The following is a 16832-nucleotide window of genomic DNA, read 5'->3' as shown; positions in this document are numbered from 1 at the left end:
TGACTGTAAGGTGACTTAAATGTAAAGTAATTTAGGAGACTGCTTCAGAATTAAAATAACTTGACAAAGGAATGGATATATACAGATTACATGTTCACATATTTATTGTACACAATTATATGTGTAATACTTTAAATAAAAATTTAAACTCTTGATATTTAACTACTGAACATTGTAACACTTTATTGAAGTTCTATATTGCACTATACTATAAGAAAGCAATAGATGGAAGCCAGAGATTCCTGAGGACATTCAGAAACAAGCCCCGCCCTTACACCCAATCCTTTGCTGCTTAGACCTAGAGCTTGGGATGGAGATGACTGCCATGCATGCCCAGCAGATGGATGCAAAACCAGGCAAGAAGCTGTCAGTCTTGTAAAAGAAAGCAAGCCCACTTTATAACTAAAAGAGCTCATGCAAACACATTCAAATGTGAACTGTAGTCAGAGACGATGGATGTAAATGCAAGGGTCTCCTGGGGATAGGAAGCCTTGAGAAAGCATAGGGCTTCCAGGCCCCACCTTCACCTCCCTCCTGTGTGGGGTTCTAAAGGTGAAGGGGGGGTGTGGGCAAAGCACCAGGTCAGCACCCCTATCAGCACATGCTTTTATTCTGTTTTTCAGATCTTTATTTGGATTGGCAAAGATGCCAATGAAGTAGAGAAGAAGGAATCAGTGAAGTCTGGTAAGCTCTCCTGGGACAACTGTGGCAGTAACCCAGCATGGTTATCACAGCTGGCCTGCCCACCCTCCTATCTTGTCTTCCAAAATTACATACCAAATCTGAGAATTCCAGCTGTCCATCAGAACTTGAGTAACAGTATCTTTTAAAATGAAAAAATTTCATGATACAAGAAAAGATTTTGTTGCCTAATTCAGAATATAATTCTTTTTGAAATTTAGAATGATTATTTCTGAAAATTTTTTGCATCCTTCTTTAACACAGTTTTTTATCTGCTGAAGGATAAGGATAATCTCATAAATCTCAGAAGTTTTTCAGGCAACAATGAGACTTTATAATGGTACTTTCCATGGCAGATGAGAGAAATGACTGGAGACTGTTCATATTAGGCTACTTGGGGGCAAGAAGAATTTCTTTACTTGTATGAAAGAATTTTCATTGTATGTTTGTTTCAGTTTAACTGAAACTAACTGAACTTTTGTCTTTCCAATTCTTTTTAGCCAAAACGTATCTTGAGACAGATCCTTCTGGAAGAGATAAGAGGACACCGATTGTCATCATAAAACAAGGCCATGAGCCACCCACATTCACGGGCTGGTTCTTGGGCTGGGACTCCAGCAGGTGGTAAACTGAGCTCCAGAAAACCAGCTAACACTCTAGTTGCATTGCGGCAGCTGCCCCACTTTGTTCCTGGGGATTCATTTACTTTTCCTCGTCTGGCTTCAGAATATAAACCTCTGCCAAACGGCTACTTTTTAAATGACTAGTATGGGCTCCTCCTCTGCCACCGCCTCCTCCTCCACCTCCTCCTCCTCCTTCTCCTTGTTCTTCTTCCTTCTTCTTTTTCCTCCTCTTCCTTTTCCTCTTTTCTTTCATTTTTTTTTTAAAGGAATTGTTGTATGTTACTATATTGAAATAGCTTAAAGTAAACATTTGTTTTGGATCAACTTTGCTTTTTATACGACATGAAAGTAAAAGACTATAAAATCTAGGGGAATTTCTGAGGAAGGAATTTTATAATTCAATGACCACTATTCCAACTTGTCTTAATACACCGAGAGGAACGTCACAGTGCTCCTGAGTGTTCACCCTCCTGGGTATTCTGTTTGCAGTAGGTTTAGTCACTAGTTGGATGCCATTCACTTCCAAGTGTCCTTTTCCAAGACAAACTTCTTCAGCCTTTTTAGGAAACTGAAATCATAAGCCCTTCATGATAAAGCCAATGATATTCCTATCAGTTTAACTTTATATATTTGATAGGATGTGCTTAATGTCATAAAAATATGTACTGAATGCTGTTTTTCATCATTAAAATACATCTTTTTGGAAAATGTTTCATGTTGTGACATTTTAGTCAAATTTGATGAGTTAATGATTATTAATTTTATAGCTTAATATACTTTTATGTATAAGTAGTTATGAATTTAATATTCCTTAAATTTTTATTTAGTAGTCAAATTACTTTTCTATGGTTAGATTATTATAACACATTTTACATATCACAGACTATATAAAAATCACAGGCTCCAGAGGTTAGGAGTTGGGGAAAAATCTAGAATTCCAATAACAGACAGCAGACAGTCCTTGGCAGAGAAGTGCTGGGTGTAGCCCTATAGTTTAAGAAGGCCCGGCTGGGCAGATGATATTTTATCCGTAGAGGCTAGAGGGACAATCAAAACCAAGTGGTTAGGCCTAGGCTGAATGCCAGTACAAGGCTCTTGAAGAGGAAGCATACTGACCGAGAAACCTTCTCAAACAACAACAAACCATGGGTGGCTTGGGGATGAAAATAGTCAGAGATGGCAAATCAAGGCTGAGTCCAGAATGTTCCATCAACTAGAGGAGATCTCAGTGAGGCAGCAGGAAGAACAAGGGTGCCCTAGAGAATGCATTCTGGAGACTATTGACCTTCTTTACTCATAAATGTGGATTTTATAGAAAAACCCGTATTTTGGGTGTTTTGATAATTTGCCCAGCAAAACAGCTAAATATCCCTGTGGATGCTAAAGGGGTTACCACCAAATTGTGGGCAACAGAGCAGTAGCTTTCACACAGAGCCAAGTTTGTTTCCCAGGGCACAACTGTGAGGACCTAGTGCCATTTTGTTTTTCACAACTTTGAACATCTAATGCTGCTGGCATATAACAAGTAGAACCTGAGGATGCTCTAAACACCCATTGATGTGCAGGATCACTGTCACCCACCCACAACAAAGAATTATCTGGCCCCAAATGTCAACAGTGCCAAAGCTGGGAATCTGTAAATGAGACCATGGTTCTCAGTGTGTGGGTCATGACCCCCTTAGGGGTTGCATATCAGATATTACATTATGATTCATAACAGTAGCAAAATTACAGTTATAAAGTAGCAACAAAAGTAACTCTATGATTGGGGGTCACCACAACATGAGGAACTGTATTAAAAGGTTACAGCATTAGGAAGATTGAGAACCACTGCTGTAGACTTTAAAAGAGAAACACAGCATTCTGTTACTATAGTAGACTTTTAAAGAAAACAAGCTAAAATAAAGTGCTAGCAGTCTTCATGCATAAAAATATAGTGTTTCACAAAAAGAACCAAATAGAAACAGAGTTGGCTACATCTATCATATTCCATCCTCATGAAAGACATTCTACCCAAGACCCAATATGTTTAACAGATGCAATACATGTGGATTGAGGTATATACATTAGGTTACCTTTTAAATACTTTCAAACACTATAAATTGGATGTTTCTACATGTGAGATATTATTTATTAAATATTTATTTAAATTTCTAATTGGATCTCTTAATTTTTTCATTAAAATGTTTATTCTTTGAACATTTCATAGATTTAAGCAATGCGTATTGATCATATCCATCTACTACCTCCTTCCAATTTCCCCCAACTTCATCTTTGTTATTAATAGCTCATTTTTGTTATTATTAAAAACTCCATAAGCCCAATTATTGCTGCTCATATTAAATCTCTTTTCTAATGCTACTATAAAAACTACCATAATCTCAGTGACCTAAAACAATACACATAGATTGTCATATAGTTCTAAAATAGGTGGATAGAGATGCATTCTGGAGTTCTAGGGAAGAATCAATCCATTTCCTTTGTTTTCCTGATTCTAGTGGCTATCTACATTCATTGGTTTGTGGATACTTTCTCTACCTTAGCAACTACTAAAATTATATTTTCAAAAATCTGTGCCCTCATCTAGCCTCTGTCTCTGTTGGTTATATCTTTATTACTGTTATTAAAATATAATTACATAATTTCCATAAATTGTTTTCTTTATCCAGCTCGTCCGGTGCCCTCTCTCATTTCCAGTCTCCTTTTATTTATTATTGGTTATATCTTTTAAAAATTTGATTCTCCTGTTTTCCTCCTTCACTGATAGGGACCCTCTTATTTATATTAGGTCCACTGGATTTATTGGGTCCTGGAGTGATCCAAGATAGTATTCTTATTTCAGTGTTATTAATTACACTGCAAAGTCCTTCTTGTTGTATGATGTAACATACAGAATCCGCATGTCTATCTTGGTTATGACATGTGGATAGCTTTAGGACTCAAGGCTATTTATTAGTCAGCCTTGATAGAAAGGTCTGTGATACAGCTAGTATTCTAAGTTGTTGGTAGATTGGGTAAAAGCTGATACAGTGAAAAGTTGGTAGATTTGCCTATATTCTGTTAACTGCACCTTCTGCTTAAAGCTTTATTTCTAAAATAGAAAACATGCTGAGATAATGTTTCTTCTCTGTCCCAATCCTTGGAAAATGCTGTTCTTGTTCCAAAGTGGAAATTCACAAACTCTGGTTTAAAAAAAATGTCTCATGCTGGGTTCACAGACAACAGCTACTGTTGTCTGGACAATTATGAGGACACTACTGGAAAATCTGGAGCATAGGGAAGCATCTGTGGACACCAGAGAACTGGTAGGGCATTTCAGCTGTGTTTAACCGAACCACAGATATTTTAAACTAATTATCTGATTTAATAAGGAAACAGTGACCCCCCTTGCCCCCATTTCCTCTTTGCTTTGGAGTAGCATTCTTCTGTTCTTGATCACAAGCTATCCGTGGATTTCTGTATTTGGACATCCAGTAAGGACATTACCGGAATGATGCTATCAGCAGGTCCTCCCATATACAATGTCCTCTAATTGTATGTATAGGTTCAGTGTTCTGTTGCTGTAAAGAGACATTGTTACCATGGCAATTCATATAAAAGAAAGCATTTAGTTGGAGTTTGCTTACAGTTTCAGAGGTTTAGTCCATTATCTTCATGGCGAGGAGCAGGGCAGGGTGCAGGCAGACTTGAGTTCCATATCTAGATCAGAAGGCCTTGGGATGAGAGAGCTACTAGGCCTGGCTTGGGCTTCTGAACCCTCAAAGTCTACCCACAGTGACACATTTCCTACAAGACCACACCCACTCCAACAAGGCCACACCTCTTAATCTAAAGTAATGTCACTCCCTGATGACTAAGCATTCAACTATATAAGCCTATAGGGGCCATTCCTATTCAAAATTCCCCAGAGTCAATCACAGTCTCAACACCACTTCAAAGTCTTAACTGTAACTCCCTGTAAAATCAAAAGCAAAAAGCAGATCACAACATGCAATGGCACAGGATATACATTACCATTCCAAAAGGGAGGAAAGGGAGCACAGTGAGGAAACACTGGACCAAAGCAAGACTACAAGCTAACTGGGCAAACTCCACTCTGCATCTCCATGTCTGATGTCAAAGCGCTCTTCAGATCTCCAAGTTCTTTCAGCTTTGTTGACTGTTAACACACTTCTTTCTCTCGGGTTGGTTCCACACCAGGGCTGCAGCTTTCCTTGGCAGGTATCCCACAACTCTGGCATCTCCAACGTTTTGGGGTCTCCAAGGCAATCCAGGCTTCACCTTCACACCTTTACTCGATAAACTCTCCTGAATACAAGTCAAGGGCTCTATGACCTTAGCCACACCTTCAGCCCCCATTCCCACGTTTTATACTTACCACAAATAACTCCTACTACCAGACACATTAGTAAGGAATTCAGATTTTATGGAACACTTCAGGAAGTATAAGGTAGAAATTTAGGGTATTCTCTGCAGAACTGAAAATACACCCACAAGAAATTTCAGTGATAAGGACAGTGGAGGAACAGAATGTACTGTAAAATTCCTACTGACTGCTAAATTAGTGCTGATAAGCAGTCTGATTTTTTTTTAAATGTATCTCCACTGAAAATATAACTTTGTGAGTTACTTGGGAGCTAAAAACATTGTTTCTAAATGTGCTGGTTACTTTTGTCAACTTAACACAGCTAGGTTCATCTGAGAAGAGGAAATCTCAGCTGAGAAAATGCCTCCACCAGATTGGCCCACAGGCAACTCTATGGGGCATTTTTTGATTATTAATTGATGTAGGAGGGCCTAGCCCATTGTGGGTGGTGTCTTCCCTGGGTAGGAAGTCCAGGTGGTCTAAGAAAACAGGCTGATTAACCCATCAGAAGAATGCCATTACTCCTTCAAGGTCTCTGCTTCAGTTTCTGCCTCCAGGTTCCTTCCTTGCTCCCCTCAGTGGACCTTGACTCAGGGCATTTAAACCAATAAACCCTTTCTTCCTCAAACTGCTTTGGTCGTGGTCTTTACTGCAACAATAGAAGGCAAACTAAGACACTAAATATGCATGTTGTTTCCCCCAAAGTGATATGAAATCAAGAGAAGAAAGCATATTGGGATGAGTTTGATATCTTCATCTTATATTCTGTCTTGCCATTTAATATCAGAAACCCCACTGGCACATATTTATAGATCCCATCCTCTGAGTATCAGTCAAAAGTATGGTCACTTGACAGTTTTGGAAAATGTCATACAAGCAGTTTTTGTTTCTGTTTTGAGCTAAGAGGGCATGTTTCTTGACACTCTCTTCAAAAGGAAGCTTCTAGCGATCCACTCTTCTATTTCCTTCTTCAACAGCTGGGAAATGATGAGTACTTGGATACCCTTGTTGAGCCCAGGGACAGAAGCCAGTAGCAAATGGCAGAGTTTGTTCCCTGTGCAACAGGATCTGCCCATTTTAAGACAGGCAAACAGAAAGAAGAATCCCCTCTCTAAAGCAGATCTCCTTACACTGTAATAGGAAAACTGGTGCCCAAAGAGGGGTTTGCTATAATGGTGTTTGGCCCTGTTTTAATGGTAGACATGCTGAGAAGTTTTAAACAAGTATCATAAGCTGGGAGTAAAGCGATCCCTTTTTAGCTTAAAAACATCAAGAAAAACTTCTACCAGCAGTAACTAAGAAGGCAGGTTATGTTCCTCCCGGGAAAAGATGAGAAAAATTCAAGATACTAATCAGAATGGACTGCTCTTTTCAGCTTTCAGTGGCATTCTCCAAACCAGGAACCAGGTAGGGGGGTGGGGGTGGGGTAGGATTAAGAAGTTAAACAGAAATGAAAAGAGCTCTATATTCTCAACGTGGGGAATGCAATCTGAATTGACTGAGGATTAGTAACTTGGAAAAGCCAGCGGTATCGTAAACAAAATAACAGTAGATAAAGATGTCACTCAGACCTGGCTCAAGGGCTTTCCAGAAAAGTGAGCCAAACCAGATATAGAATCAGATGAGTGTGTTTTCATACTGAATGTAGCTGCTATTAGAGCAACAGAGAAAGAGCTATTAACCCTGTCAGGGCACTATCCAGACAAAGCCTGTAGCTTCTGCCACATGCAACTCTCTGGAACCACACAGACCAGAAGTCTTCTGGTTTTGAACAAATTTATTTTGCTAAAAATTTGAATGCTTGGTCTACAAATGCCTATGATTATTTGACCACTAAACTCTTTTTGAGACCCCAGTTCTCTATCAACTGAGAATGTCATGCTGAAACATGAAAACACAGGATTCCTTGGCCACCCCTGACGTCTACGGCAGAAGAGACGTATGCCTTCCAACACATGCTGGAGATGTGATCCAGGGCATTATAGGAAGGAAGAACTTCCCAAAGGGCAAAGTCAGGGGAGAGAAAGACAATGGGCAGGGGATTTTCATGTGGAACAGAGTCAAATTCATCAATGAACTCAAAAATTATCAGAGAAGGAACTGACATTTTTGCCCCGAAAGTTTTCAGCAGTTTGATAGACAAATGAGTATTTCTCATTGTTCTTTTCTGACTAGCAATTTGCACATAGTTCACAGAAAAGAATAAAGGGACCAAACAATAAAAATTTTGTTTTCTAAGGTATTCATAATTAAATTTATAACATAACAGAAGAATCTTTTTGTTTGTGAAATAGGCAAACACTAAAATGTGAAAACATTAGAAGTCATTAAAGGGTGGATTCAGGTTTATCAGCACACTATTAAGGGGTGCACAGAATAGTCAGGTTGCTTTGATCCATACACAGTGGTGTCTCTATTTAAAACACACACATAAAGCATCAAATTGTCAAATATAACTTAAGTAGTAATCTAAAACCAAAGGTATTAGAGTGACAAGCTGGCACACTGGTGTTCTTTCCAAGTGATAAATATATCATATTTGTGCAATATTTGTACAATATTTGTGGAATATTTAATATTTAGGAAGGGCAGAAAGACCCAGAAGTTCACTGTCAATAGGAGTCAGCCTCATCTTAGGACAATGCTTCGCTCAGTCGGATGGAAATCCTGCAGTTAACTGTGTCTTGAAGAGCCATTTAGAGACTCACTGCATTGAATCAACCACAAGCCTTAGTGATCCCATTTCCTGGCTCAACTACTTGATCAAATAATTTCCCCATTTATAATTTCCCCATTTTTGCCATCATACTTCTATACGTTGAGTGTTAGTCTCCACTAATGGCTAGAGACTCTAAGTTAAAATATCAAGGATCTGCATGTATATATTTTATACTTAGTGAACGTGACACCTGTGAATGCCAGGACCCTGGAACCTGGTCCACCTGCGACAGCCCTACTTTCCCACCTAACGGATTGCTGGGACTCTTCATCCAACACTGGCATAATTGGTAAGCCCCCTTCACCCACTTCTCCACCTCTTGTCATTTCCCACAAGTGAGGCTTCGTTTCTTGAGCAGAGTCCTTGCCTTTTGGCTTTTCTTGAAGTTCTGGTACCATGCAACTGTGTCTCACCTATTGGGCCCTGCTTTTTTGGATGATGATGCACTGAGCAGCCTGTACCTCCTCGTCGGTCCTTGCTGAATTTCTGGGATACTAGAGATTCCAGCCCTTGGATCTTCTCTACCTCACTCATGGAAAATGCACCTACCACTCAACTTAAGGGCTAAACTTCCCCAATACCCCTTAGATATCAATTCAAATGGCCACTTACCAGTTCCCCATATCCCAGTATTTCACGGGACCTTTTCAACTTCTGCCAGCAACCCAATAGTTGGAAGGGGGTACCCTGTTTTCAAGCTTGTTCCAAGCTTTCTCTTTGTTCTTTCTTCCTGCTCTACTCAGCTCCTGCTAGCTGGGAAGCCTGCTGCTGTGCATCCCTGTTACGCTGCATTTCCCCTGCTCAGCCTCTGCCAAAGCAGTTTCATCATCACCTGTCTCCAGGTCCTTTTCCATGGCATGGGGACCCTTTAAAAGTGCCCGCCAGACAGAGCTCATTCTCTTTGCCTCGTCTCTTGCCTCTTCTTCCTCTCCTTGCCTCTAATTCCCTCTCTTGCCTCTTCTTTTCTCTCCTGCTTCTCTTCCTCTTGTCTTCCTGCCTCTTTCAAGTCCCCACTCTGATGCAGCCTTTCACTCTTTGGCTCTCCCCCTCCCAATAAACCTCTTGCACTAATTCTGTTTTGAGTGACATGTTTGCTTAGTGGCATACCTTGGCAGAGCCCTCCAAAGGTACCCACTTCATGCTGGGATCCCACCTGCCTGCTCCACCCGCAATGACCTGCTCTTTTTCACCTGCAACAAATCTGCTTTCTGATTCACCCACAGCTTTGTCTTCCATTCAGTGCCAGCAATTGGGTGCCCGGTGGGGCTATCTGCCTCTCACCATTCCTCAGTATTTCTTGGACCAGGCAGTTGGGGAACTGAGAAAGAATTTTCCACTTTCTCTTTGCTCCAAGACCTGCTTGTGTCTGTCTGCTCTCTCTAAATGTCCTGTTTAGGTCTGCTGCCACATGGCGGTTAGAGATGGAGAAGCCAGCTTCGTCTTGCTCAGCACACACCAGTTTTCCCTCTTTTATTCAACTCCTGTTTCATATGTGTGTGTGTGTGTGTGTGTGTGTGTGTGTGTGTGTGTGTGTGACTTGGATTACACTATATGTGTAAATGTAAGCCGGGTTCAATTCTGTGTGTATGTGTAAGTAACTTGGATTCAACTCTGTGTGTGTGTGCATGTAACTATTGTTTAGAAAAACATTTTAAGCAGCAACCACGTGGCTCGTCTCCATCTCGGATGGTGACCTCATCATGATGGAAGCAGTGGACTTTAGTATGTTGGTAGAAATGTAAAGTTATATGTGATTCAACTCTGGTTTAGAATGTACTCTTTATGGTGATAAAAATGTAAGGTTATAAAGGTCTATTCAGATTAACAAAAGCTGACTTAGATTTACACCTAAGCACTCATGTCTTTGCTAAGTGTTCTACACCAAGCTTCTAGAGAATTTAAATAAGTGGCGACATTATTGATAAATAAGATATTTGATAAACTATATATATAATAGAGTTTCTGGTCCCCCAAGAGGGTCCTTTTCCCAGAGTTGGGCAGAGGCCCCCATGGCTTGTCCAGGGCAGTGCTGGCTTCTCTGCTCCCTCAGTCCTGCTCACAGCCCTTTCCTCCTGTTCCTATTTGGCCTGGTGATCTTTCCCATCACTTTTCCTTGCCTTCTCAGAAGACAGCCTTACCAGTTTGGTACAAACCTGTTCTGTTTTCACCCATGGAATGGCTATTTTTTTGTTCTTTATGAGATAAGAAAAGAGATAAACTCACAGAACAGATTTCAATGTAACTTTTTACTACTGACTGCCCTCAGTAATCAATCACCTGCGTCTCCTGGTGAATGGGATAGAAAGAGGGTGTCAGGATGATGCTGTGGTGATGGAAAGGACCAGGTGCTTTAAGGTTTGCTTATGTGAAGATAGGGAAGCTTAAGTGCTGATAAGGAGCAAGTCATCTGAGATGTACGAAAGAATGAAACATGTTCCAGAGTTCTCTCTCTCGCTGTGTTACTGTTCACAACCTTGACATTAATTGATGAATTCTGATAAGCTAGTCTAGCTCTGGCAGAGTACTAAACACTCCACTCCACCACTATAGCATTATAGCTACAAGTTCAGGATTTTAAATTCCCTTTGCTTTCTAATGTGTCTACAACTTAACTCTTTTTGTAAACTTAAGTTCTTGTGAGCTCCAGGGAGTTGACTTGGATCCACCTCGAACAGCATCTTGCCAGGTCCAAGCAGCGCTAGACAGTTCCACAGAGCCTAGACAGCACCCCAGCATTCTCAGGTCCTGCAAGGATGACTGACGCCCACCCAGGTCAGCAGGAAGCACTCTTGAGAACATGGCACCCCCATCCCCGCCTCACCGGCTACCCTCTTTCTAACTCCTAGCCTTTGTTTTGTTTTGTTGTTTGAGACAGGGTTTCTCTGTGTAGCTTTGGAGCCTGCCCTGGAACTCGCTCTGTAGACCAGGCTGGCCTCAAACTCAGAGATCCAACCTGCAAGGATTAAAGGTGTGCGCCATGACCGCCTGGCCTCCTCACCTTTTTATAATAAACAAAAGGTGGGAATGTTAGCATTTAGGCACCTGTGCTGGCCTGCCCTTAGGGTCCTGACAGGATATATCCTCAGCTGCAGCCACTAAGAGCACCCCTGTGCGCGGTCGCTATGTTTCTCTATAAAAGGCGGGCCTTGCCCACCTCCCATCTCTTTCTCTTTCTTCGCTCTCCTCCCCAGGGACTAAACCTCCCACGTGAGCCCTGGTGTATGGTGTGACCCCTTCCAGTCAATTTTAAAATACAACACAACCCATGTGGTGAAGAGCTCTATTAATATCCAGCTAAAAATGACATTTCTCTTTCTATTCATTTGTACAAGCATAGGGCTTGATGCTATTTCCAGTTCACAAGTCAGAAACCCTATTGAAAATCACAGTAATTATGCATTTGTGCCTCTAAGAGATCCATTGACCTGTTCTTTCCACTTGGAGATTCCAATAAAAATGCATTAAACAAAAAGAGCAGAAACACGGCAAAGGTTAGGAAAGACATGCTACTTTCGGTATGTACTTTTAATATTATGTGGTGGGTTACGGAAGAGAAGCCGGGTACCACAAATATCAGAACTGCTCTGAGGTCTGGGATGTGGCTAAAAACCAGAGTTGCTCAAAATGGCTTGTCATGAACTGACCAGAATACTTACTTGCAATACGTTCATCAGTCCCTGGTCCTTCTTCTAGTGGTTCTGACTTGAGAGGTACTGAGCTGGACCTGGAAAACTGTAACTAATAATAGTTCTCAGGCCCTAGTGTCTGCCTAAACTTGTCAGTGTCTCAGGACAGTTTCAAACTGGCATTTATTTAGATAGAGGCATCCAACAACTTAAGAGCTGTAGTTACAAACACAGTCCAACAGATGTCAGTATTGCCCTCAAAACTACAATCACCCACAGAACCCCCAAGTGTTCCCCGAGGCACCCCAGGGCATAGCAGGGCAGTTTTTGAACTACAGCCCAAAGGTAACATCTTCCTGGGATAGCAGATAAATAAAATACCTAAACAGGCTCTGTGCAGCAAAGTGAAGAGTGGGTTTCAAAAGCATCGTGGCTTTTAATCATTTATATGGCTATTATTACTGCTTATAGATTAAGCATAGCAAACATTTTTCTATACAGAGGTACAGGGCAAACATTTTAAGCTTTGTAGGGGCACAGATGGTCTATATTGCAGTCTTTCTTTCTGTTGGGGCTCTCTAAAAACATGAAAACTCCTAATCTCTCAAATCCAACTAACAGGCTGTAGTCTGCTGATGGCTGTTGCAGTCCAGAGCCAAACCGTGAAGCGCAGGTGGCTCAGTGAGTGATTTCTGCATGGCTGGAGTGTCAGTGTTTGCAGACCTCACCTGTTTAGCTGCGAAGACTGCAAAAACGGCACTGGGCAAGGAATACTTGAAGGGCCCACTTGATCTCAAAACTATTGTAAATGGTGGGATTTTACTTTACATTAAGAAGATTTGTGAGCAAATCTGGCAAGAACTAAAGAATGCCTGTTAAAATTCCCAAGGAGAGCAATTATTGCACTAAAGCTTTTCTCACTTTTAGGGTAATGACTGTAAATGGCTAACGAGATCCCATACTTATAATGATCTTTAGCTCAGATTACATTCAGTAACTTGATGGAATGTCATGTGAGATTTCTAGCTTTTTCTTCCAAAATTAGTGATGCTATATTAAAACTAAGCACTGAGCTTATTCCTTAGATTTTATATAAGCTACTAAAAACGAAACAAAACAAAACAACCCCCCCAAAACAAAACAAACAAACAAAAAACCAGAAATAAGGCAGTGGTGGCACACTCCTTTAACCCCAGCACTCAGGAGAAGAGGCAGGTAAATTTCTGCATTTGAGGCCAGCCAGATCCAAGGCTACACAAAGAAACCCTGCCTTGAAAAACCAAAACCAAACCAAACAACTCAACAGAAACATGTCTTTCTGTGTTATTCATAAAATAAATACCGCCGGCAACAGTAGTCTTGAGAAGACTAGAAAATTTCTTAGGGAAGTTACAATCTATATTTTTATTAATTTTATTTTGTTTGTTTGTTTTGAGTAGGAGGTCTCACTATGTAGCCTTGGCTGGCCTAGAACTCTATGTAGACCAGGCTGGACTTGAAGCACCCAGATCCACCTGCCTCTGCCTCCCAAGTGCTGAGATTAAGGGCGTGTCACCAGGTCCGGCCAGAAACCGTATTTTAAAGTACATTTTAAAAATGCACCATTAGTATAGTTTCCAAATAAAAATTTCCCATGGGCTCTACCAGGCGTTAATACCCCTTTTCTTTGTTGTCGTAAGTACTCTGAAAGGATTGCTGGTCGCATTCTGTAACTGGCTCACGGATCAACTTGGTTCCTTCTGTCTCATAGAGAACGGAATATTCGCAAAGGGTCAGTTTGCCTTCCACTGTCAGACACCGAGGGGGACACAATTACATCCTACGTCTCACGGAGAGCGCGCTTCTTCACTAGTGACAGCTTATCGCCTGCAGCTCCACCACGTTTTTCTTGGGCCGCTGGAAACAGCGGTTCAGAGTGCATTTCCTCCCCCCGTAGCAGGGGCACCGGTTCCGCTCCCAGCGGTTCTGGGGCGCAGCTAGCCTCCCGCAGGGGGGGGGGGGACGCCTGGCTTACAAAAGGCCGGGGGTTGCCATCCCAGCCGGCCCAGGCTGGGGAGGCCGCCCCGTGACGTCAGGGGCCGGCGGGGCCAGTGTCCCCCAGCCCTCCGGACCCTGAGTCACCGCCGCCGCCGCCGTCCAGAGGGTGCCAGGGCAATACCGGCGACGCCCGCCCGCCCGCCCGCCCGCCCGCTCGCACCCAGCCTGCGGCGGCAGAAAGATCGAGAAGCGGCGGCCGGAGCCCCGCCCGTCTCCGCCGGGCCGCGGGCGCCGGGGAGGGTTGGAACGTGACCTTGTTTGGGCGTTGCTAGGAGACGCGGCTAGCCGGCGCGCGCGCGCGATTCCCCCCCCCCCCCCCACGGGCGGGCGGGCGAGCGGGCGAGCAGGCAGGCAGGCGCGGCGCGAGGGGCGGAGCCGCGGCCGGTGGCGAGGCTGGCGAGCACCGTTAGCGGGGCCGGCGCGCGGCGTCGGCCGGGCCGCCGTCAGGCCTCGCCGCTGCCCGGGGACGGACTCCCCGGCGGCTGACCGCCGCGGAGGGCGGGACGACGGAGGACCGTCAGCCAGGTGAGTGGCGCGGGGTCACGGCCTGGGGGAGGGGAGGGATGCGCCACTGCCCGAGCCGCTCGGCGTACCGAGGCGGGAGGGCGCGGCCGGGCGAGCCCCTGCGCCGTGGGCGAGCCCAGGCGCGGTTGGCGGCGGCGGCGGCGGCGGCTCCCCCGGCTGTGACAGCGTCGCTGCAGGTGCGCGGGGCGGGCGGGCGGGCGGGCGGCCCGGCTCGGCTCCCTCCGAGACGCCGCGTTCCCCACTTCGGGCAACAGGTGGTGCCGGAGGGCCGAGTGCGAGCCCGGCGCGGCCGCCCTGGGAGCGGCAGGCACCCCCGCCAATTAGGGCGCCGGGGCGGGAGTGGCGCGGCCGCCCCGACGCGCTGGCCAATGGGATCGCGGGGCCGGGGTGGGCCGTGGGGGTGGGCGGGGCCAGAGCCCGCGTCTGGGCTTCCCGGGGCCGCCGCCGCCGCCGCCGCCAGAGCTGCGCCGAGGTCTGGGCGGACCGAGCCGCGGCCCGTTCCCCGCGCCGAGAGCAGCACCGGCCCATGTTTCCCCGTTGGGATCCGGACTCCAGCCCGGGAGGTGAGAGCGGTGGTACCGGGGAGGGGGGCCCGGAAAGTGATCCCGGCTACGCGGTGAGACATGCCGGCTTAGATCTCCCCGATAGGGTTGCCTTTTTTTTGTTTTTTTGTTTTTGTTTTCTTGTTTTCTGCCAAGAAAAGGCACTCCGGTGGATACGGTGACGTGCACCAGATACTGGGGGCTTGGGTTGTCTTCAGAATACGCTTTTGAGGTTCGGGGAGAGTAGAGACGAGTACACGTAACTGCCAGTAAGGGTGAATGGGAGCCTTTTGGTGATCATTATTCATCGTTTGTTTTGGATTTCGTGCATTCCCAGGCTCATCTGGTGTGTTGTGTTACAGCAAGTTTTATGAAGTTCCTCGCGGTGCCTGTTTTTAGAGAAAGTAGAGAAAAACCCATTTTAGTGTGCTCACAGTAATAACATACTCGTTTCCTCCCCCAGCAATCTCCCAGCGCGATCACCCAGGAAGAGACACTGTAAGCAGATAAGAAGAAGGCGTGGGTTTGGGACACCATTCGCAGCTGGAAATGGGGAATGGACTGTCAGACCAGACTTCCATCCTGTCCAGCCTGCCGTCCTTCCAGTCCTTCCATATTGTCATTCTGGGTTTGGACTGCGCTGGGAAGACGACCGTTTTATACAGGCTGCAGTTCAACGAGTTTGTAAATACCGTGCCTACCAAAGGATTTAACACGGAGAAAATTAAGGTAACCTTGGGCAATTCCAAAACAGTCACTTTTCACTTCTGGGATGTAGGTGGTCAAGAGAAGTTAAGGCCACTGTGGAAGTCGTATACCCGGTGCACAGATGGCATTGTGTTTGTGGTGGACTCGGTCGATGTGGAGAGAATGGAAGAGGCCAAGACGGAACTTCATAAAATAACTAGGATATCAGAAAACCAAGGGGTTCCTGTGCTTATAGTGGCTAACAAACAAGATCTGAGGAACTCACTGTCACTCTCAGAAATTGAGAAATTGTTAGCAATGGGTGAACTGAGCTCATCGACTCCTTGGCATTTGCAGCCCACCTGTGCAATCATAGGAGATGGACTAAAGGAAGGACTTGAGAAACTACATGATATGATAATTAAAAGAAGAAAAATGTTGCGGCAACAGAAAAAGAAGAGATGAATGGCATCTTTTATGTGGGTGTGGAATCAGTGTTCCTTGGGCTGACTTTGACAAGTTGAGTGTCTACGGCCTGGTTTGCCTGTCTGCCCTCCTGGATGCTGTTAAAGCTTTGTTTTGTTGAACAGTCAGATACCCAACTCTGTTGCCTTGTGGAAGATGAGTAAATGCAGGGGTCTCTTCTCCCTGACCCACAAATCTTTTGGTACTGCCGTTTTGGGAAGCCAAAAAAAAAAGGCTAGTAATTGACCAGAAAACAATTTTGTGGAAATATTTGACCTGAAGTTAGTGAAATAAAACTTTGAAGAGTGTATATGCCTAATGTATTGTGCTTGTATCTCTTTTGGGGGAGCCTTTGCCAAGAAATTGCAAAGCAGTTGTAAACAAAAAAATGCTAATGAATGGAAATGTTAAGGTAGATTATTGTACACACACACACACACACACACACACACACACACACACACATGCACGCACACGCGCGCGCGCGCGCGCGCGCGCGCACACACAATTAAATTGAACACACTGGGATAAGAAGGAAGTATTTTCTTTTCTGAGGTTTTG

General features: G+C 44.3%; 2 protein-coding genes across 3 annotated transcripts in view; both read left to right on the top strand.

Annotated features, from left to right (window-relative positions):
• Scin (scinderin) overlaps window positions 1-4008 on the top strand; it is a 90362-nt gene extending 86354 nt beyond the window's left edge. Inside the window, exons 15-16 of the mRNA XM_052738167.1 lie at window positions 624-684; window positions 1182-4008. Coding sequence (XP_052594127.1) covers window positions 624-684; window positions 1182-1309 — 189 coding nt within the window. The 3' untranslated portion in view covers window positions 1310-4008. The remainder of the gene's footprint in view (window positions 1-623; window positions 685-1181) is intronic.
• Window positions 4009-14443: 10435 nt separating this feature from the next.
• Arl4a (ADP ribosylation factor like GTPase 4A) lies at window positions 14444-16581 on the top strand. Of its 2 annotated transcripts, none has more exons than XM_052738374.1 (2): window positions 14444-14577; window positions 15583-16581. In XM_052738374.1, the coding sequence occupies exon 2, from the start codon at window positions 15669-15671 to the stop codon at window positions 16269-16271; it is 603 nt and encodes a 200-aa protein (XP_052594334.1). In that variant the 5' UTR covers window positions 14444-14577; window positions 15583-15668; the 3' UTR covers window positions 16272-16581. The 2 variants fall into 2 exon arrangements, with proteins under 2 accessions (XP_052594334.1, XP_052594335.1); XM_052738375.1 differs by lacking the exon at window positions 14444-14577 and adding an exon at window positions 15001-15140.
• Window positions 16582-16832: the final 251 nt, after the last annotated feature.

Source organism: Peromyscus californicus, unplaced genomic scaffold (assembly GCF_007827085.1).
Source record: "Peromyscus californicus insignis strain IS unplaced genomic scaffold, ASM782708v3 Scaffold_15__1_contigs__length_86483966, whole genome shotgun sequence".
NCBI lineage: Eukaryota > Metazoa > Chordata > Mammalia > Rodentia > Cricetidae > Peromyscus > Peromyscus californicus.
The sequence above is the reverse complement of the archived record's forward strand: the minus strand, read 5'-3'. Positions and strand labels throughout refer to the sequence as shown.